Source organism: Alligator mississippiensis, chromosome 3 (genome assembly GCF_030867095.1).
Source record: "Alligator mississippiensis isolate rAllMis1 chromosome 3, rAllMis1, whole genome shotgun sequence".
In the NCBI taxonomy this organism is placed as follows: domain Eukaryota; kingdom Metazoa; phylum Chordata; order Crocodylia; family Alligatoridae; genus Alligator; species Alligator mississippiensis.
Window position 1 is genome coordinate 300,618,029 of NC_081826.1, and position 21,906 is coordinate 300,639,934.

At 58.6% G+C, this 21,906-nt stretch overlaps 1 protein-coding gene across 4 annotated transcripts in view; it reads left to right on the top strand.

Annotated features, from left to right (window-relative positions):
• CNTFR (ciliary neurotrophic factor receptor) overlaps window positions 1–21,906 on the top strand; it is a 293,745-nt gene that overhangs the window by 231,675 nt on the left and 40,164 nt on the right. For all 4 annotated transcript variants that reach the window (XM_059725338.1, XM_059725336.1, XM_059725339.1 and 1 more), the window contains one exon: window positions 21,682–21,799. In XM_059725338.1, coding sequence (XP_059581321.1) covers window positions 21,682–21,799 — 118 coding nt within the window. The remainder of the gene's footprint in view (window positions 1–21,681; window positions 21,800–21,906) is intronic.

Below are 21,906 nucleotides of genomic sequence, written 5' to 3' on the forward strand. Positions count from 1 at the left end.
GAGAGAGCTCCTTTTACTAGCACGTACGTGATGCAGAGAGGGCTCACATCACTCTAGCTGCGCCTGGCACATTATAAATCTCCGGGAAAAAGAAACGGGAGGGTGGGTGGGAGTGGTGGGGGCGGAGGGATGGAGTCCTTTCTTCCAGGGAAGAAAACAATAAATGGGGAAGATTGCTTTTGCAGGGCCAGGCGGCTTTCTGGAGCAGCATTTGCTGCTGTTTACACTGGACGGGACTCTCTGTTCCTGGCTGGGGATGTCGGGGTGACCGCGGGGCGTGCGGGAAGCAGAGAGGAGCAGGGGGGGCAGCTGCTGAGACTCTCCAGAAGTCACGTCCAGCTGTAAATCAAGTGGGGATCCATCCCATGTGGAGGAACCCAGAACATCTGCTCCGCTGGGAATGTATCCCGTAGCAAAGGGATTCGCTCTCTCAAGACTTCCCAGAGACAGCGGGGCTAGGACTCACCTCTCTGCCCGTGGTGCTGCAGGATTTCCCCCGTGGTGCCCGGGGAGCCTTTGCAAGACCACCCTCCCTTCCTCCCCAGGGCTAGTGGGAACTCGTGCCCGGGGCCAAGGCCCTCGGCATTGCAATCCGTGACAAATCTCCCGCCGGCCCTGCTCCTTGTAACAGGCTTTGAGGATATTAAGTGCTAAGTGTTATTATTGGATATCTGAATCCTGCACCGTTGTGGGAAGCCCTGGCAGATTAGCATTACCCGCCCACCTTTCCGCACTCCTCGGGGCTGCGCGGGCACAGTTTTAGAGAGCAGAGGGCTTGGTAGCATTGCACCCCTCCACTCCTACATGCCTGGAGGGCTTGGTAGCATTGCACCCCTCCACCCCTACATACCCAGAGGGCTTGGTAGCACTGCCCGGAGGGCTTGGTAGCATTGCACCCCTCCACCGTAGTGGATGGGTCGGTATTGACCTGGAAGGGTGTGGGCAGTGGAGTCCCGCAGGGCTCGGTCCTTGGACCGATACTCTTTAATGTCTTCATCAGTGACTTGGACAGAGTACATTTGACTCCCTCGTCCAAGTCTGCAGATGACACAAAGCTGTGGGGAGAAGTGGACACGCCGGAGGGCAGGGAACAGCTGCAGGCAGACCTGGATAGGTTGGACAAGTGGGCAGAAAACAACAGGATGCAGTTCAACAAGGAGAAATGCAAAGTGCTGCACCTAGGGAGGAAAAATGTCCAGCACACCTACAGCCTAGGGAATGACCTGCTGGGTGACACGGAAGTGGAAAGAGATCTGGGAGTCCTAGTGGACTCCAAGATGAACATGAGCCGGCAGTGTGACGAAGCCATCAGAAAAGCCAATGGCACTTTATCGTGCATCAGCAGATGCATGACAAATAGGTCCAGGGAGGTGATACTTCCCCTCTATCGGGTGCTGGTCAGACCGCAGTTGGAGTACTGCGTGCAATTCTGGGCGCCGCACTTCAAGAAGGATGCGGATAACCTGGAGAGGGTCCAGAGAAGGGCCACTCGTATGGTCAAGGGCCTGCAGACCAAGCCCTACGAGGAGAGACTAGAGAAACTGGACCTTTTCAGCCTCCGCAAGAGAAGGTTGAGAGGCGACCTTGTGGCTGCCTATAAGTTCATCACGGGGGCACAGAAGGGAATTGGTGAGGATTTATTCACCAAGGCGCCCCCGGGGGTTACAAGAAACAATGGCCACAAGCTAGCAGAGAGCAGATTTAGACTGGACATTAGGAAGAACTTCTTCACAGTTCGAGTGGCCAAGGTCTGGAACGGGCTCCCAAGGGAGGTGGTGCTCTCCCCTACCCCGGGGGTCTTCAAGAGGAGGTTAGATAAGCATCTAGCTGGGGTCATCTAGACCCAGCACTCTTTCCTGCCTATGCAGGGGGTCGGACTCGATGATCTATTGAGGTCCCTTCCGACCCTAACATCTATGAATCTATGAAACCCCTACATGCCGGTGAGCCCTTCTGCTGGCTGCGAGGGCTGTGTTTGCACCCGGACACTGGCCAAGGCTCAAATGAAAGGGGTAGGGTGGAGAAGGGAGGGACTTTCTCAGGGTTTCTCTCCCCCACCCCAGCACCTTCCTTGTCCTTTCAGCACAGAAAATTAAGACTGGCACCTGCTGACATTCGTGGAGTTGCATGCAATTAGCCAGGCCTGCACCTGGCCAGGTATATGCACCTGGTTGCATGCAGAGGCAGCTACTGGACCAGGGCATGCAAGCCGTGACCACCGCACACGCGTGATTTCCCCGTGCGGTGGCAAAAAAGCAGACTGTCCTTTTTCAAGCAATCACATTGCGCTGCCCCCAGGGTTTTAGCCCTGCCTACTTCTGCTTCAGCCCTGCCCCCTGGCCACGCCAAGATGCTTGAAGCATCATGAGCGTGCAGCTTTGCATCCGTGCCAACGTGCCAAGCCTCACCTGTCCTGCTCCGTGCCAACGCGTCCTCCCTCGGCCAGGGTGGATGCAGCATTGATGGGGAGGCTAAGTTTGCTCCAGGCTGTGTCCATCCCCCATAACCCTTCATTGCTTTGTGCCAGGAATGTCCTTCCCGCTGTAATTAGCATCCTAACGGAGGTGTTTCCTCCCATAGCTCTCATCCTGCCCTGTGTCTACCAGCATCGCCAGGCCTAGGCCGGCTGGGCCGCACCACAGCTAGGGCGGCTCATAGGTTTCCCCGACTCCGTTCGCTCTCCCCCGCCAGCCTAATAGCAATTTCCTGCAAAGTCCTTCCGAGAGGGGCCTGCCGTCTGCTGGCGCCGCTAATAACATTTCTCTTGAAAGCCCTGTTTTTTTTCCCTCCTCTCTGCAAAGTCTTACCCAAAGCCCACTGAAATCCTCTCAAATGCCTTGCCAATCCCCGAGAGACCCCATGCAGTCTTGCAGAGAGCCTAGGAGCACTTTGACCTTGGTGGGGTGGGGAACAGCATTGGTTTTGCCTGCCAAAATGCTCCCTGCTGCATTGAGGGAAAGGCACGGGCCCCCACCCTGCTTCCAGCTCTCTGCCTGCAGCGGGCACCTTCGTGGAGCCCATCACCGTGGTCTCCCGGTCCACAGCAGGGAAGTGCTGTAGTCCTGGGGGGTTCAGAGAGACTCTTGAGCTGTTTACACCGGGCTTGCCGCTGGCAGCCTGCAGCTCTTGCAAGCCCATCAGAGCCGCTGGGCAGGTCTGTGGGCTAGTGGCCTGGGCTGAGATGCGTCGGTGGCAGGTGGTGGAAGAGCTCGTGGTATCCACAGGGCTGGGAGTGTCTGTCTGCAGCCTGCACAGAGCCACCGTGATGCCCAAATGCTCTGTCCGCTATGCCATGCTTCCTCCATGGCTCCAGCTCTGTCAGTGCCAGCTGCAGATCTGAGCCAGGGGCTTGCAGCGATGCAGCGGGGTGGGCTCAGGGGAGCTCCCAACGAAGGCAGTGCAAGACCGAGTCATGAGTCACCCCGGCTCCAGACCCTGGGGCATGTGGAGCACCCTCCTTTCCATAGTCTGGCAGGGACTTTGAGCACAAAAGAGGTGGAGGCTTTCATGGGAGCCCCCTGCATCTGAATGCACGGGTGCATTGCAGCGCTGGTGAGAAGGAGAGAGACAGGGAACCACCAAGGGAGGCTCCTAGGGTTGCCTGGGCTCTGCTGGGGCAGGCTGTGCCCAGACAGCCCCTTCCTAGGCAGCCACCTGATTGCAAACTAAGCAGGGTGTTATCATAGAAATCCTAGAAAAATGGGGCTGGAAGGGAGCTCCAGAGGATGCATCTAGTCTAAGCCAAGATCAGCCCCGTCCAAACCAGCGCAGACACCTCCATTGTAAAGGAAGTCTTAGGAAAACTAATGTCAACTCTGACACAGCCCCAGGCATCACACCCAGCCCTGCCCCAGGGAAAGCAGGGGGACTGCGGCAGCTAACGTCCTGCTGCTGTACAGGTTGTTCATAGATGCTCCAGAGACCCCAGGCAGGGACTGGGCCCATCACAGAGGAAGGCAAACCCCCCAGTCCAGACCAGTCTGAGCAGGAGGAATACCCCTTCCTGCCCCCAGTGCAGCATCGCTCCAAGCCTGAGCACCCTCCAGCCAGGACCCTGCGGGTTGGTGCAAGCAGGAGCACTGGCACAGCCCAGCCCCATCCCCAACCTGGGTTGCAGCAGCACCGGCACCTCTGAAGGAGGCTTTTCTTCCTGAATCAGTGCCCAAGGGGCACTCGCGGTGCCCTCCTTCCAGCCCAGTGAATGGAAGGAGCCCTGACCCCATTGTGACGCCTTTTCCAAAAGCAACTGGTTGGAGATGGGACTCCTCTTCTCTTCCTGTCCTAGATGTACCGCTTTGGGAAATGGGGTGAGAAATTTGGCGAGATGGGGTTGGGAGGAGAGGGGCAATTTCAGTGCATGTGGCCCAAGGGGACCATGAAAAACTCTCTATGGTGCAGCATAGGGCAGCTCCTTGGGACCAAACCCAAAACACCCCATCGGGGAGGCTGGGTTTAGGCTGCAAAATAGATACAGGAATTGCCAGCAGCCAAGTGGTCCCTGTCCCAGCCCCACCTCCAGCAGCAGGAGGAAGGCACAAGCTAAATTAAGCATTGGCATAAAATGCCCTCTGTCCTTCATCGGGTTTCATAGAGAAGTTAGGCTGGAAGGGATCTCCAGAGGTCACATCTAGTCCAGTGGGATCCACATCTGGCCATAGGATAAAATCCCTTGCTGCCCCCAATGCAGCATCAGTTTGACCCAAGGCGGAGGGGCAAGACCCTCTGTCCAGGACCCTCCCTGTCCAGTCCCAGCAGGAGCATTGGCACAGCCCAGTTCCCATCCCCAGCCTGGGCTGTAGCCAGCACCCAGTGCATGCTGCATTTCAGTTTGGATGGATGTCCCCTTTGCTTGTTCCCTGAGAGAGGGAATAACCCAAGTTCCATCTTTGTGAGCTCTCAGGGTGCAGAAGAGAGGTGAGCTGCACATGGATTAATTAAAAAAAAAAAGCATGAGAGGAGTAATTATTAGATGCACTTCAGCAGGGATATAATGCAAACAGCTGACAGAAGTGCCATCATCGCTGTTTACAAAAATCCAGAGAATATTGGTTTATCGCAGCCCCTGGCCAGCTCAGCTGGCAAATGCGCCCCTTTAATGAGTAGCTAGTGCAAAGCAGCCTGCAATGCATCCAGAGCCCTCACTTATCAGCCAGGAGAGGTAATCAAGACTCCCTGTATAGATTGGGGGTAGATACACTTTGGAGAACTGCATCCATTTCTGGGTGTCTCATCATTCAAAGGTCATCAGTAATGTGCAGGGAACACAGAGGAAGGGCAGAGGGAGTGAGCAAAAGCTTAGAAGATGGTGCTTGAGGTAGAGGAACGATGAAGGGGGTGCAGCGTGAGGTTCACGGCATGAGCGGGCTATGGGAGGGGAAGGAAAACACTTGCACAAGCCTTTCACAGTCTAAGGCAGGGACGCACAGGGCGCTTAGTTTGGGTCTCTGGCTTAATGCAGCTCAGGTTAAAGTTACACATTATCCTTAGGGCACACAAAGGGCACTTAAAATGCAAGCGTCCACACGTTAACGCTCGTTAACTTGTGCTAAGAGCCCTCTGAGCATCTCAAAGTGACCCTGCTGCAGGCAAGGTTTAACTCTGGGTCATGCTACCCAGCTCGTGTTAGGGTAACTTCAGTCAGCTCCACGAAGCAATGTGCAGTCTTCCAGCATCCCAGGATGCACTGCTTCCAGCACCCTAGGCCCCAAGAGCAGAGATAGAGCCCAGGTGTCCTGGCTCCTCGCCACACGCCTGCTCACCAGCCCTCTAGTAGCAAGTCAGAGCAGATCAGGCAAGAAGCAATATTAACCCTTAGCGTGCGACTGCTCACAGCGCGTTCTTGCGTTAACGCTGCTTCATGTCACAGGTTTAGTATGGACTGAGTGTAACGTGGAGCTTCGCCTCTGCTTTGTCTCTGCATGTGATCGGGTTCTGCCACGCTTGCCGCGCAGACTGCAAACGGTGCATGCCAGGACAACACGTACCATGAATGCCAGGCAAATAGGTTGCATTCTCCTAATGCCAAGACAGTGGAGGCTTCAAGCTGGGCTAGTTGAATAAACCAGACTGAGATTCAAGCAGTCAGCGATGGAGGGGGACCAAGGCAATGCTTTTAGTGCGTGCCGTTCCTCCTTGAATCTGGTTTACGGGCAGTGAGATACAGAGACCTCATGAAGGATGATGGCTGAGTGAAGGCTGTATTGATCATTTCCAAATGCCAGTCAGGGGTGGGCTGTACCCGCCTGGGGAACTCAGCACCCCCAGACAGAGCTGAGCTGAGCTGGAGTTGGAGGAAGAGAACACGGTCTTCTCTTCTGCAGACGCAATCAGCCCATTTCCCTCCTCCTCTCCTCACCAGTCCTGTCCCCCAGCCCTCAACCATTTTAATTGCCCTCCACTGGTCTCTCTCCAATGTGTCCACATCCTTTCTGTATTGGGGGCTCACAGCTGGACACAGGACTCCACATGTGGCCTCTCCAGTGCTGAATAGAGGGGAAGAATCACAGCCCTCGATGTGCTGGTAATGCTTCTACCAATGCAGCCCAGGATGCCGTCCGCCTTCTTGGCAACCAGGGCTGTTATTCCCGCGTTCCTGTCTCCTAAACTGCACAATGCAAGACCTGCGCTCCCGCCGAGCTCCTAAGCTGGGCTGGAATTTGGGAGCACAGCTGGGGCCCGCGTGTGCATTTTCAAGCAGCTTTTCTCACTCCAAGCCCTGCCGCGGTGCTGGGCATCCCGGAAAGGCGGTGTTGTGGGGATGGAGGGCTCGGGGAGGTCCCAGCTGGCCCCTGAGCTGAAATCTGCCTTGCAGTAGAGGAGTGAGGACTGTTTGCAACTGGCCGGTGGTAGGGGTCCATCGCTGTGCTGGAGGCAGGGCAAATGCCCCGTGCATTAGCTGCTCAGAGCAGCTTTGAACCTCCAGCCCCTTGCTAATGAAGTGGAAGGCAGGGGAGAGGAGCAGGGGCCAGAGCAGCTCCCCAGCACTTCCTTTAATCCTTTCCTAGGTATTTATCTCCCCCTTCCAGCTCCTGTCCCGGAGCCAGCGCGGCTCTGGCCGCCGGCCAGCCCTTGAGCGTTGTCCAAGCCGTGTGGACTTCTCAAAGTTCCTGAGCCCTATAAACTTGTCACTGAGACTACAGAGCCCAGGCGAGGGGGGATTAGTGTGACGAGGGGCTGCCCCCAGCGCTGGGAGCTCTCCAGGCTGCCCCTTCCCTTCATCTGGCAAGCCCCAGGGCTGATGCTCTTCCAGCTTCTCCTATAACATCAACCAAGCTCTGTCCCACCTCCGGGGAGCGTAAGGGCAGGTGCTGAGAGACCTGCCCAGACACAAGCCCCCTTGCCCATGCCCTACTTGCATTCTTGCCAAAAATCGCCACACGGCTGCTTTTCGGCAAAGGGTCTTGGATGCTCCCGGGTCACGGGGCCGGTGCTTTTGCAGCTGGCGCTGCAGGAGGGCATGGGCCAGGCTTGTCTCCCTGGCTCTGCTTCGTTGGGGGTGAGCAGGTGAATCGAGATGATTTGAGAGGGGTTTGATTAAACATCTGGAGCTCTTGGCCGGCGTCCTGGCTGTTTAATTACTGCGCCTCTGTCATCCCCAGGCGGCGCGCCGGAGCTCCTCCTGGCCCCTCGCCTCGGACGCCAGCTCTTAACCCGTTCAGGGGACATCTTCCCTGCGCTGAGGTTTTCCAGCAAGCCTTGCAAAGCAGGAGTAGGAGGGATGTGGCCACGAGGCCTCTCCTCAGCCCCCAAAGCCTTTGCTTGCCACGTCTGTGTTCCCGTGCCGGCTGCAGCCGTGGTTTCGAGAGAGGCTGGGAAGCAGGAGGGCTGCAGCTCAGGGCTGAGATCTGGGGGTGCAGAGCCCAGGGAAGGCTGGCAGGGCAGAGGGATATGTGTCGGCAAAGCAGGACTAGCCCAAACTGGGAGCAGAGATTGGGGAGGGCTGAGGGGCACTGGGAGAGCTGCAGGATGGGGCATACAGGGGGTGAGGTGGGGCTGCTCCACGCAGCGCTAGCAGAGCTGTGCGTGCCGGAGGAAGCCAAACCATCCCAGTCACGGTGATCTCAGACCCTGCCTTTCAGACCCAGCACCCAGGGCTTCGATCTGCATCTGCTTTGCTGCAATGCAAACTCGAGCGGGTAATGCTGAGCCGATAGCACCCCCAGCCCCTCCCTGCAAGCAGGTATCACTGACATCCTTCATTCCTCCTTCTCCCCTGCTTTGCCAGCAGCTGGGGGTGGGTTACGACTCCAGGCCCCCGGGACTGCATGTTAAGAATAGCTCAGGGAGGACTGCGGAGGTCTGCATCTCTCTGGGCAGCGTGGATCTATGTTGGGCTGGGATCCCTGAGCTGCTGTGAGCCAGGACCCAGCTAGAACTGGGCCCCTTGATGCTGAATTCAGCCACCTCCTTCCTTCCACTCAGCAAATGATTTGCTTGCTGGTACACCCCATATCACATCGGGGAGCGGCTCTCCATCCCATGTGCATCCCATGTGGATAATGACACCGAGCCTGGGGTTTCTACCCCACTCCTCTCAGCCCCCTGCACCTTGCTGTCCTCCTCAGCCCCCTCCTTGGACCTTGGCCCACAACCCGCTGAGCTTTTCCTGCGTCTACATATTTTACCCGGCAGGAAGGGGCTAGGAGTGCTATGGGTTTGGCGTTACCTGCTCAAGTTTGCATTGCATCAAAGCAGATTTAGATCAAATCCCTGGAAAACCTCATTGCCGTACAAATCACAGGGCAGGGGAACCAGCTGCCTGGGGATGTGGTGGATCTCCCTTCCCGGCTGGGCCGGCATCTGTCCGGGGCAGGTTGGGAACAGCGCAGCCCTCGTCGGCGCAGCGGGGCGTCGGGCTAGATGAGCCTCGAGAGACCTCCCAGGCCCAGGGCTCTGCAGGCTCCAGGGATGGTCCAGCTGGGGAAGATGCAGCCTCTAGGTAGAAACAAAAGGCCTGAAGGCTCAGAGGTTCGTCCGAGTTGCTTCTCTGTAGTCTCGACAGCTGGAACAGGCCATCTCCCGAGACCCTCTGGCTGCAGCCCAACCTTTCCTGCAGCGTCTGCAAGGCATGGTTTGCAAATGGGCACGTGAAGCAGGCGTGGGCTAACGCTGTTTCCCGATGACACACTGCTGGGAGACTTCATCCGAGCCGGGGTGGGCTGGGATATCGTCGGGGAGGAACAGGGCGACCTTGAGAACCGGAGAACAGAGCCGGGGTGCAATCCAAGAGCACTGGGTGTGTGGTCAGGCCCTCAAGACCCGATGGCTGGCATTTGCTGGAAACCGCAGCAAAGGAGGGGAAAGACCGTGGGGCGTTGGCTGATCTCACAGCCACGGTGAGCTGTGATGAGAAAGGCAGCTGCCGCCCTTGAAGACATGGGGTGAGGTGTGTTTTCCTCTTTAGTGGGGGCACGGCCTCTGCCCGGGGTCTCTGGAGTATCTAGGAGCCCCTTTGCAGCAGCAGGACGTTGGTGCTGTGGCCCCCCTGCTTTCACTGGGGCAGGGTCGGAGGCACGATGGGTTTGCACAGGGCTGACCCTGCCTCAGGCAAGGCTGTGACCTCTGCAGCTCCCTGCCAGCCCCGTCTCTGAGACCCTATGCTTGCCATCCAGAAACGCTGTCAGGTAGCAGGGCAGAAGGAAAAGCAAGGACGGTGCTGGCACAAAACCAGATTGGGAGAAGCTGGCGCTGGATAACTGGAGGCAGGGATGAGGAGATGGTCTCTGGCTGGCAGAGCAGGGAGAGCCTGGAGCTGCCTTGCAGATGGAGCTGAGCCGGGATGGCTGGGGCCTGGGCCGTAGCAGCCGGGTGACCCCAGGGCCCTGCCAGCTCGATGCCCGCATGCATTGAGCTTCTGTTCCCCGACAGGGGATGGGTTGGGTGGAGAGGCCGGGCAGCTCTGCTTGCCACCTCCAAGCTGGTGCTCACAGCCCAGGCTGCCGGTCCGAGCTGCGCACAGCAAGACTGCGAGAAGCCCAGCAAGTCCCTGTGCCGAAGGGGAGAGGGGAGGAGAGCCCGATCCCAATGCCCTTTGCCTCCTCAACCCTCTGAAGCCTGGGCCCTGTGGAGAGAGCTCACACACACACTCATAGGCACACAGCCACAGTCACATGTACACTACTCACATACACACATGCACCTACTTATACTCGTGCACATACACATACATACTTTTAGACACATGCTCGTACACACGTGCACTCTCACATACAGTCACGTGTACACATATGTACACAAGCAGATGCACACATACCTCATACATATACTTACACTCACACATGCAGTCACACATACACTCACACACACATGCTCACATACACATACACTCACATGCAGTCACACCTACACATGCTTATACACACTCATACACACGTTCACATACTTACATATATAGTCACACGTGCAGCCACACATACACATGCACACACTCACATGCAGTCACACATACACACACTCATACACATATAGTCACACACAGTCTCACCTAATCATGCTTACACACACTCGCACACATACACACACTCACATACTTACTCATACATTCACACATGCACTTGCACATACACACGCATGCCTACACTTACATACACTCACACATACACACCGACTCATAGACACTCACACAGTCACACCTACGCATACTTACACACTCATACACATGCAGTCACACATACACACAGATACATATACTTACGCATACTCACACGTACGTGCACACAAACACTCATACACATACAAACACTTGCAATCACATACACATAGACTCGCACATACATACGTACACATGCATGCTCATACATACACTCACACATGCAGTCATACACACATACATGCTCACACACAAGCACGCACACACGCTCACTGACATGCAGTCATGCACACACCCATCCTTGCCCTCACACCTGCATACAAACACTCATACACACACATTTACTGTCTCACCCCCTTACACACTCATGCCCATGCAGCTCTCCCTCCTGCGGCGAGCAGGGCAGCTCCCAGGGAGCAGGGAGGACGGGTCCCATCTGCAGGCAGGGGCAGGACGCCGGTGGCTGAGAAAGCCCGGTCTCGGTTAGCGCGCTCCACCTGCCCCTGCCCGTCCGCCGGGAGGGAGGGAGAGCGGCGCTTAGCCTCTCCCGGCCTGTTGCTCCGAACATGACAAATGGCTCGAGCATCCCTCTGGAGCCTCCGCCTGGATAAATCTCCCGGTTCCTGGCGCTCGGGTGGGATGGCTTTGCCGAGGATACATGGCTCTGCTGACGGCCCCCGTTGCGTCTGACTGTCCCTGGTATTTTCCCCCCGCCGTTGCCATCTGGAGTGACGAGGAGAATGAATTGTCTCCTTGGAAGCTGGAGCAAGGTAACGGCGAGGGCAGGGAGTCCGCTGCTGGGCGTAAATTATCGCGCTTCCTGACACGGAGGTTTCTCCCGGGGAAATCTGCTTTGTGTCTGCGCGGAGGCCGTGGCTCCTAGAAGGTGCTCGGCGTCGGGGATTGCGGTGATAGGGGGAGCTTAGGGGACCCTGGGGCAAGTCTGCTGCAGAGTCACAGACAACGAGGGTGGACGGGAGCTCAGGGGGTCACATCTAGTGCAACCCCCTGCTCCAAGCAGGACCAGCCCCAACTACATCATCCCAGCCAAGACTTCGTCTGCCTGGGTCTTCAACACCTCCAAGGATGGAGAGTCCAGAAGTACCACCCCGATGAGCACCTCGATGCCACACCTGGCATCCAAGGGATGGGAGAGTTACCTGGGGGGAAGTGGCCTAGGGGAGCAGACACACAGCCTGGACCCTGGGGGGACCTACCCCGGGGTAGCATCCTCCTGGCTTGCCACTTTACCGGGGAGAGGAGCGGCTTACGCTGGTGTGAGGCCACCTGCCTGCTGTGTGACCACTGCTGCCCTGGAGCAGAGGCAAATTCCTCTGGATTAAATGTGCCGTGCGTCTGCAGCCGGGAGCTCTTACCCAGCGTCTCCAGGCAAGCATGCAGGGGTTTACCCACGCCAGCCAGGGAAGGAGCAGTGCCCAGCCCTACACACTGCCCATCTCCCGGGCTGCCAGGGGATGGGTGCAGGGAAAGCATCCATGCAGAGAGCGCTCAGTCATTGAAGGGAAGGCGTCCCCGGACACCGAAAGATCAGGGAAGGCTGCAGGTTTCTTTCCGGAGCAGTATATCCATAACGCTATGAAGCAGCTCGTACCCCTGCAGTGAGGCACGACGTGTCAGCAGCCCCGTAGTGCAGCGCCGGGTGCAGAGGGGCAGAGAGAGAGATGAAAGGGGTTGCAAATGGTCCCTTCTCACTCCTCACTGCATGCACCAGGCAGCATCCTCCCCGGGCATCAGCCATGCCCCGGGCACAAGTCCCTTCCTCCTCGAGCAAGGAATTGCTCTTGCCCATGCAAAGCCCTCAAAAATAGTGTCTCACTGCATGAATCCAGTTTAAAATGAACCAAAAGGAGTGGGTCATTAAAGGGTGGAGCTTGTGGCCACGAAACATGGTGGGAGCTGAGAGTGCAACCAGATTCACCAAGATATTGGACACGCGCTTGGAGGACTGGGGCATCAGGAGCTATTGGTCAGGGAGCGAGGAGCACGGCCTCTGCATCAGACCCTAAACGCTGGAGGCTGCAAGGGAGAGAGAGCGGAGATGGGCAAAGCGGACCTGGAGTCTGATATTCTCAAGTGCAAGGACTTGGGTCTCTCCAGAGCCTCGGAGGAGGTCGGGGCTGCCGGGGGTCTGGTGCCAGTAGGGCTTTTCGTCCAGCCAGTGCCCTGAGCTGAGCCTGCGACCCTGGGCGCGTAAAAGGGGAAAGGGAAATTCCTCCCTTTGTTGGGAAACGGAGCGTGCTTGATCTGGCACCGCAGAGGCAGGGTAAACCCGGCCCCCCTGCGGGGCTGCTCTGCAGACTGGAGCCAACTTGCCCCTGGCTTCTGGTGCCCCGCGCCTGCCCGGGCTCCCCCCTGCCTTGCTGAGAGGCTGGGGAGAAGGGGGGAGGCTGGGCAGATGCAGAGCTGGGGGCCAGGGAAGGGGAGAAGGGTAGCAGAGGAGGGGGGGACAGGCCCATGGGGGGGAAGGGGCAGTTCGTGCAGTGGCAGGAGACCTGAAGGGGATGCAGTGATGTGCAGCGCTGTGGGGAGGCAGGGAGCTGTGCCTGGGGGTGCCACGGGTACCAGCCCCGCTCTGTCTGCATTGCCTGCTCAGACCCCGCCGGCTGCAAGGCAAGGTTATGGAGGCACTCACAGATCTGCTACGGACTTGACCTCCATGGGTCTAACCCCCGAAGCTGCACCCCAATCCGCTCGGGATGTCAGTGCCCGTGCCAGGAAGGCTGGAGCTGCACTCAGGTCCGAGGTGCAGAGTCAGGACAGACTTGGAGAGAGCTGGGGGCAGCAGGGGATGGTGGAGACCAGGCTGAGCAGCCTTGCAAGGGGACTGACCCCTTATTTAGCTTCTGGCACATATGGATGATGTTGCCCCAGCACTGTCCATCCTCCCAGCCTTTCACATTGGGGAGAGGGTGAGGGATGAGGGCTGGGGATTGCAGAAGGTGCCTGTGCATCTCCCGCATGTATGGGGAAGCAGGAGGATGGATGGATGAGCTGGAGCTCATGGGGTAGGAGGAGAGGACAGGGGGCTTTGCACCTAGCCCTTGGACTGGGCTAGCTGGCCCTCAGGGCTCAGACCCTTCCCACCGTGTTGCACCTATTTCAGCTGGTGCTCGGGACACGGCCCGTGGCCGGCTGGCGGTGAACATGCAGCACCTAGCACCACGGGCCCAGGCCTTGAGCGCTCCCCTTGGCTCACCAGCCCGGAGCAGCTGTGCACAGTTGGTCTGGCTGCCTCCTTTACGGGCCTGACAGGGAGCTGCGTGCAATAGGTCCCACCCTGCCTAAGCCATTTCTGCCTCATTTCATGGGTGTGGGGGGGTCTCAGGACCTCCTGGGAGCCCTGTGTCTCTTCCTGTCCCAAACTGGAGCTGAAGGGAAGCCACTGGCAGCAGGACTGGGCTCCTGGGGTGTGCTATCTGGTGCACGGCCCACCAGCATCCACGTTCCCCTCCAGAGGTGGCTGCATTTCAGTGCTAGGGAGGGGGCGGTGAGTGCAGTGTCTTCCCTCCCAGCCCCAGCTGACCCAGGGAGGGCAGAAACCCAGCCCCTCTGCCCTCCCCATCCCTTTGCAATGAGGGGCTGGGACAACATGCCCAGGGCTTGTTCTGCCCGCAGCATCCGGCACCCAGGGTGGGACGGGGCCAAGCGGGGAGGGGAGGAGAGATAAGAGGCCTCCCAGCTGGAGAGCGCAGCCCCCGGGAGAGAGATTCCAGCTGCTTTCCCCCACACCGTCCCCTCTCCCGCCCCCGCCTGCCCCCGGCCAGCTCACAGGACGCGTTTGCCGGGCCATAAACCGTGAAATACAACATCCTCCGTGCAGCAGGGAGCGCGCACACATGCCGTGCAACGAGGGGGGTGCTCCCTTCCCCGCCGCGGACGGGGCCCATGCAGCTCGCCCAGGCCCGGCGTGGGGGCTGTTTCTGAGTCACGCCAGGCCCTTTTCGGGCACACAGCCTCCCTCCTTTCCCCAGCAAGAATTGCCCCGTTGCTCCAGGTCCTGCTGGGGCTGGGGTGGACAGTAAACCCAGTGCAAGAGGGGCCAGTCCAGGCCCCTGGTTGCAAGGGACACTCTCATCCAGCCGATGCGGGATGCACCAAATACTCGGTGCTCGAGCTCGTGCAAAACCGTTATCCCACGTGGCGGCAGAGAAGCAGCCTGGAGGACCAGGAGCCTGCGCAGCTCTCTGGGCTCCAACGAGGCCTCTCAGCAATGTGTGAGCAAAGCCATGAGGCCTCCCTAAATTTACAGCGCTTGCTCCTGAGGGTGAGCTTTCTGTGCAAGGTGCTGGCGGCGGGGGCCTGGGGGTGGGGAGAAGATCCATTGCCGTGCAACTGAGTTATAACAGCTTTAAAACAGGCCCTTCTGGGGATTTATCTCTTTGCTGAGTCCACCCTTTTAGGCAGCTCCTTCTGGAAAATAAATCCTCCATCACGGACACCTGGAAGCTGACTTGCTTCTGGAGCGGAGCAAAGCTGAGGGTGCCGGTGGCTCTGGGCGGCCACTGGAAGGCCCCAGAAATGCCCTTTCCCTGGGCACTGGGTGCCCTAGAGAGACACATCGATCATCCTCAGGTGCCTGTTAACCCCCTTCTCTAGCTGGGCCCTGAAACACAGAGGCTGAGTGACTTGCCTGGGCTCTCGCGGGCTATCGGTGGCAGAGCAATTGTGTGCTCTCCTGGCCCCTCTTACGGGCTACGTTGTCCTTTAAAATGTAGGTAGATCCCCTGGAAAAGACTCAGGTCAGTCGCACAGACCCTGAAGCACCCTCAGGACCATCTGTGTTCATAGCAGGCAAACTTTGAGCCCCAAGCGGAAGCCCCCAGGCCTCTGGGGTCTCACCAACCCTGATGCACTCCTCTTCATCTCAACAGCACCATTCCCCTCAGACCGCAAGCCAGAGGCTTGTAAACCATGCTGCCACGTTCAGCCATCGCTACCTATGCCGACATAGACATAAACAAACTCTGGCCTGCTCATGCCTCAGTTTTCCCGTCTGTAAAATGGCTCAGCACCGTGTATGCGAACACCCGTACAGACTGCATCGCTGACCAGCAACCCTACCTCAGAGGCATGCAGGCTGACTCAAAGCTACCCCCAGGCTCCCGCTCTCAGGCAGGTGGGAGAGCGATGATTTATTCATAGAGTCGGTTTCCTGCTGGTCTGCCGTCAACAGACAATTTCCAGCAAATCTGCATGAGAATAAATAATGCATTGTGTGTTCTGGGCCAGAGCGCGGCAAGGACAGCAACGCCGTGCGTAGCCGGGGAGAAAGAGAGAGGCAGATGCATACGCACGTCGCCACGCTTGCCGGTCCGCCTGCCGTGGCACAGAGCCGTGACGCCGGTTGCATTTGGGCACGGGTAGCGGGACGTGGCCGGCTGGATTCCCATGCCCGGCCATGCAGCATTTGCTGCTCCTAACCTGCAGCCTCTGGTTTCTCTCCCTTTCTCCCAACGCGGGGTAGCCTCTGGTCCACCCCTGCTTGGCCCGCCCGGCCGGAGATGTTCCCGCTAGCGAAGAAGCAGCTACCAGAGCCAGCGTGGTGTTTCTACCCCATGTCGAGCAGCTGCAGTGGGGCCAGGATACACATCGTATCCCAGCATGCGCACACACCGAGTATGTCATGTTTATGTCTCCGGAGGGAGTTTGCTGATGGGGCCATGTATTACAGAGGCTTTATTGGCATGGGTTAGGGATGATGAGTTCTGCAGGTCATCTCCTGTTCGTGCCAATAAAATCTGTCTCCCACATCATCCTGCGGCCGGCGAGTGCCACATGTGATACAGAAGGAAAAACTCCCCCGGACGGGTTGGAGAGAGCTTTTAAACCATTTATTGATACTATTTTCCGTGCCCTGCACCTGTGGAGCCCAGCTCTGTTAGTACACTCAGGCCGCAGCGGGAGAGGGAAATTATCTCAGATCCATTTCAGACCCCTCGAAAAAAATGACCGAAAATAACTTTTCTATATATAAAAATGCCATGATTTTAATGGCTGTTATCTCCTGACCTACCAGGGCTAGGAAAAATGAGTATAGATCATTTTTAGAGGGTTCTCGACTGGATTGGCTACACTTTCCCTGCGCATGATGGGACTCCAGGCACAAGGACAATTGGGCTCTCGAGATGGAGGCATACAGAAGCTGGCTGGTCTAGGCAGCAGGCCGGATGCCTTGTGCTCTTGATCTGGAGCTAATATTGTTTGCACGGGTGCAGAGAGTGCAGGGGATGGCACTGCTTTCACACCCGCCGTGCATGAGTGCAAATGGCTGTATGAAGGGCAAGGCAGCAAGAATCCAGCCCCAGCGCCAGGAAATCTCTTGGCACGTGTATTTTACAGATGCCTGAAGTTGGGATCATAAAAGCAGAGACAAGGAAGGTGGAAGGGAGCTCAGGAGGTCACATCTCATCCACCCCCTGCTCCAAGCAGGACCAGCACCAACGACATCATCCCAGCCAAGGATTGGTCTACCCAGGGCTTAAAAACCTCCAAGGATGGAGACTGCACCACCTCTCTGGGGAGCCTGCTCCACTATTTTACTACCCTTCTCATGAGAAAGTTTTTCCTAATATCCAGCCTCAACTTCCCTTGCTGCAGCTTGAGCCCATTGCTCCTTGTCCTGTCGTCTGCCCCCACTGAGAACAGCCCAGCTCCATCCTCTTTGCAGCCCTCCTGCCGGGAGGTGAAGGCTGCTATTCAATCCCCCTTGGTCTTCTCTTCTGCAGGTTCAATCAGCCCAGTTCCTCTCCTCACCCGTCCTGTCCCCCAGCCCACAACCATTTTCATTGCCCTCCACTGGGCTCTCTCCAACGTGTCCACATCCTTTCTGCAGTGGGGGCCACAGCTGGACACAGGACTGCAGATACAGTGGCCTCATCTCTGAGCAGTGTCTGCACTTTCTGATGGACACGTGCCATCCCCAGCCCCATGGGGCCTCGCAGGCACTCCGAGAGCCACCAGATTTTTGATGCCACGGGATCTTTTTCATGTGGCGTGCCATTTTTAAGCATCGAATCCATCCCGCATCCCTCCATCTGATTATCTCAGGGTTTTAGCTTGATGGATGGTTTGGGCTGGTCGTGTGGGAGAGAAGCTGCCATCTGTAATCGAGACTCGCCAGACAGGCTCCATGCACGGGAGCCACAGAGCTCGCCCTGCCAAAGATGAGGTCCAGAAGGAGCCCTGGCCCGTGGTGTCGTTCACGGGTTCATGGGGTGCACGTGGCTCCGGCTTCGATGTCGAAGCCCAGCAGCTGAGCGTGCATGGGACGTGCGAGCTCAGGAACAGAGGTTCGATGGGGAGGTCAGGAGAGCAGGGACCGAGGATGGCTCTGTGGCCAGGAGAGAAAGGCAATGCTTTGAGGCCGTTCAGGTCCGGCTCCCCGTGCAGAAGAAGGGCACCTGCATCTTGCGGATGCCGCGTGACACCTGGTGCTGCGACCACGCAGGCTGGGAGCAGCTCGGGACCCCCGGGGTGCCCCGTCTCTCCCATGCCTGTTTCCCTCGGCGGTGGGGGGGTCTCCAGGCAGTCACCGGGGCAGGCTGGGCTTAGCGCCTGGCCCAGCGCCAGGTGGGACAAAGGAGATGGAGCTGGCGTGCAGCCAGGGATGGATTTAGCGATCGTAATGTCATCAGCGCCGAAGGGCCGGGAGGCAAGGAAATTGCTGCGGCGCTGACGGGGCTTCGGGGCGGCTGTTCTTTGTCTCGCGGTCGGGGGGCTCGGGACGAGCAGCTCGCGCCCCACACCCGTGCCTTGCACCCGCGGGGAGGGACCGGCCGGGGAGCCAGTGGGGCAGGGAGGACTGGGGCTGGGCCAGCATGGGGGAGCGGAGAGGGTGCAGAAAGCATCTCCCCCAGCCGTGCTGGAGGAAGGAGCGGGGTGGCGCTGGGCTGAGGGGTCCAGGCGGGGTGGAGATGGGGGTCACACCCCTCTCTCTGGTCTATTCCTGCTCTCTTCATCCCCCCCTTGGGAGATGGGGGCAGGTCCCCAGCTCCCCCGCAGCCCCCTCAAGCTCTCCCCCTGCCCATCACTCCCCAGGCCCATGGGGACCGGCCCCCAGCACCCTCCAGAGCCCCCGCGCCAAGCCAGTCCTTGCTGCTCCCTCCTTGGCTTTGTTTTCCTGCCTCTCCCGTTCACCGGCTCTCTCCCCCAACCTGACAGCCTGGCCCGTCTCCAAAGACAGCATTAAGGAGCCCCTTATCGATCAGAGGATGCTACTTTATTGTCTCTCGTTAAGAGCCTGTGATGGGCAGAGGTGCCCTGTCTGCAAAGGAGCAAGGACGTTGCTCGGGGAGGGGGTTGGTCTAGGGTGGGGCTGGAGCTGTCCGAGATGAGGGCAGCCCCATCACGCCCTCCAGGGACCCAGGCCTGCTAGCATCCTAGCACGACCAGGTGGCCCGTACCCCGTCCACCTGCCTCCTCTTGCTGCCCCATGCTGCATCTCACTTGACCTCCCTCCTCCTGGCTTCCTAGGGGTCTTGGGGGTGGCTCCCGGGGTGGTAGGTGGTCTGCTCTGTAGCTTCCCCAGGGCCGGGAAAGCATCTGAGCTGTGCACACTGCTTTTTTTTCCCGTCACTGTATATCATGATGGGAGGATGCTCCCCAGGACAGCAGAGCAGCCTTGCTGCCTTGGCTTTGGCAGAGGCATTTGTAATGCATTTGCATGGCACTCATGCCACTAATGCCAGTGGGTGTCATGCCCAGAGAATGCACCAAGGAGCAGTCATGGCTTAAAAAAAACCTGTATGTCTTACCTGGGTCTCTGTGCTGCCCACAGGTGCCTGCAGGGCTGCCCCTGTCTCCTTCAGTCCCCCCATGCACTGTGTACAGGCAGAGGATGGATGTAGGAGCTGGCACCGTGGCGCGTGCTTAGCCACTGTATATCATGATGGAGATCATGCAGCAGCCCGGAGCCAGGCGGGGCTGGGGGAGAACTGGGATCAACCAGCATCATAAATCAGGTGTCCTGAGAGGGGGGAAAAGAAAGAGGGACAAGTTTGGGGCGACCTCCTGGAGCAGGAGAGCATCTCCCTGGGGCTGGGCTGATCCCAGGGTGAAGCAGAGGCCAAGGGTCTTTGCATGGTCCATACTCGGGTCCTGCATGCAGCTAGCAAACCCACCGCGGCCTTTGCCCCCCTGAGCTGTAAGTGCCCCCCTCCGCGGGAAGCATGTTTCGGGGAAGGACTTGGTGCTCCCAGCCAAGGCGGCTGAGTCAGAGGCACGGGGCGAGGGGGCGGCTGGGGGCAGAGGCCGCCGGGAAGCCCAGCTGTTGGGCACGACCTTTCAGAGAAGCGTTGACGGCATCGTGGGCCCGGGGAAGGGGGAAAGCTGGAGAGAAGCAGATGCTGCTGCTTCTGCAGAGGCAGAGGAGCCGTCGCCCCAGAAGCCCTCCCCGGTCCAGAGCCCGGCGGGCTGGACGATGCTCCAGCCGGCTGCGCGCACGGCCCTGCACTTGGGTCTTGCTGCCACCCTGTGGGAGCTGCGCACTAGAGCAAGCCCGTCCATCGCCTCCATCCCGGCTCCCACGCTGCCTGCCACGCTTTGCAAGCGCCCCGTGTGCGTGCTTCACCCCCAGATTCACCCACTGCCTGCCCCGGGCTGGGAGAGGAGGGGAGAAGTGGGTGCTGAAGGGAACCGGGTACAGACAACCGTCCAGCTGCAAGCAGGGAGATCTGGGTTCGACCCCCTTGGCCTCAGTTTTCCCATCTGTGATGGGGTGCATAATAACCTTAACCCACAGCCCGGAGCTGAGCTCTCGGTGCCTCGAGCCAGGGGACTAGATGGCCTCACGAGGCCTGCTTTCCTGTGCTCCTAGGCTGTGCGGGAGCTCTCCTGTCTGGAGTCATTGCCGAGACCCAGCCTGGGGCTCCTGGGTAAGCAGACCCAGCCCTTCACGGGGGTCCGAAGCACTCTCTGCAACCCAGGCTCTGTGCAGGTCAGAGATGCACTAGCAGGGGGTGCACGGCTCCTCGTGCAGGTCAGGCAGGTGCGTTAGCAGCCAGTTGCAAGGGCACCACGGCTGCCACTAGCTTCCCACATGCCTGCTGCAAAGTGTATGAATATGCTCATGCCTGGACTGGCACCAGGCACCCACTCCCGGGGGGATGTGCCAGGAGCCCAGAGCTCTTCTGCATCACCACACGTTTGCACAAGCTTCTCAATGCCCATGGTCGGCCTTTGTTCCTGCCAGGCCGTGACTCCAGGGATAATTCACAGCACCAAAGGCGCCCATGGGGGTCCACCCCGGGATGGAGGGTGACCCTGTGCACACTCCCCAGGGTTTCCAGTGCATGAGGCCAAGCCAGCTGGACACAGCTTCATCACCCACAGCCTGGGGAGCAGAGCACCTGCCGGGAGCTCACCACTGCCCCCCGGTCACAGGGTCAGAGGGGGCCAGCAAGAGCACCCTTGCACCCAGGGCTCTTAGCAGGCCAGACTAGATCACCTCCATCAGTCTCCAGCCGGGACACCTGCAGAGCCCCTCTGGTCGGTGCTACCCAGCTGTGTGTGGCCAGCGACATGCAACACGTGGAAACAGCCTCCAGCTGAGAGAGACCAGAAGGGACTAGCTATGTGCGTGCACGATCCCCCACTGGTTGGAAGTCGGGGTCCGGGGGTACATGCGTTTTGTCGAGCAACAGTGAGCAATGATTCTTAACCGGGCTGACAGGGCACTCAGGAGTCCCGCCAGATCCTTGAAAGGGTGCCACGAGGTGTAAGGAGATAAGCAAATAAGCTAAACCAGGCTCAGACTTGTCCCTGCCTGGAGGGTCCCCCATGCCCCCTGCCCAGCCCCTGGGTAAGGAGGGCAGCACTGGAAGATATCCATTAGCATTTGAACTGGGGTGCCGTGCCTCCTACATGGATGGCCAAGAGCTGGCCCTTGCACACCCAATTCAATGGGGAACCGGCAGCCCTGGAGACCAGAGGGTGGGCTATGGGTTGTGGGCTGGGCGACTGGTACTGGCAGCAGCGTCCTCTTGCATTTGCTGCGTGTCCCCCCTGGGCTGCATGGAAAGGCGAGGAGCAGGCAGGTGCATGGCTAACGCTGTCTGCTCTCTGTGTCCCGGCAGCCCCGCCGAAGGAGCCCGTGCTGATGTGCCGCTCCAATAACTACCCCAAGAGGTTTTACTGCAGCTGGCACCTGCCCAGCCCCACCTACATCCCCAACACCTTCAACATCTCCGTCATGTGAGTGCCCGGCCGCAGGGGCCCTTTGCAGGCATCGGGTCTGGGGGGCACATCTGGAGCAGGTCTGGAGTCATTCCCTTCAGTCTGGGTGGATCCTGGCTGATACC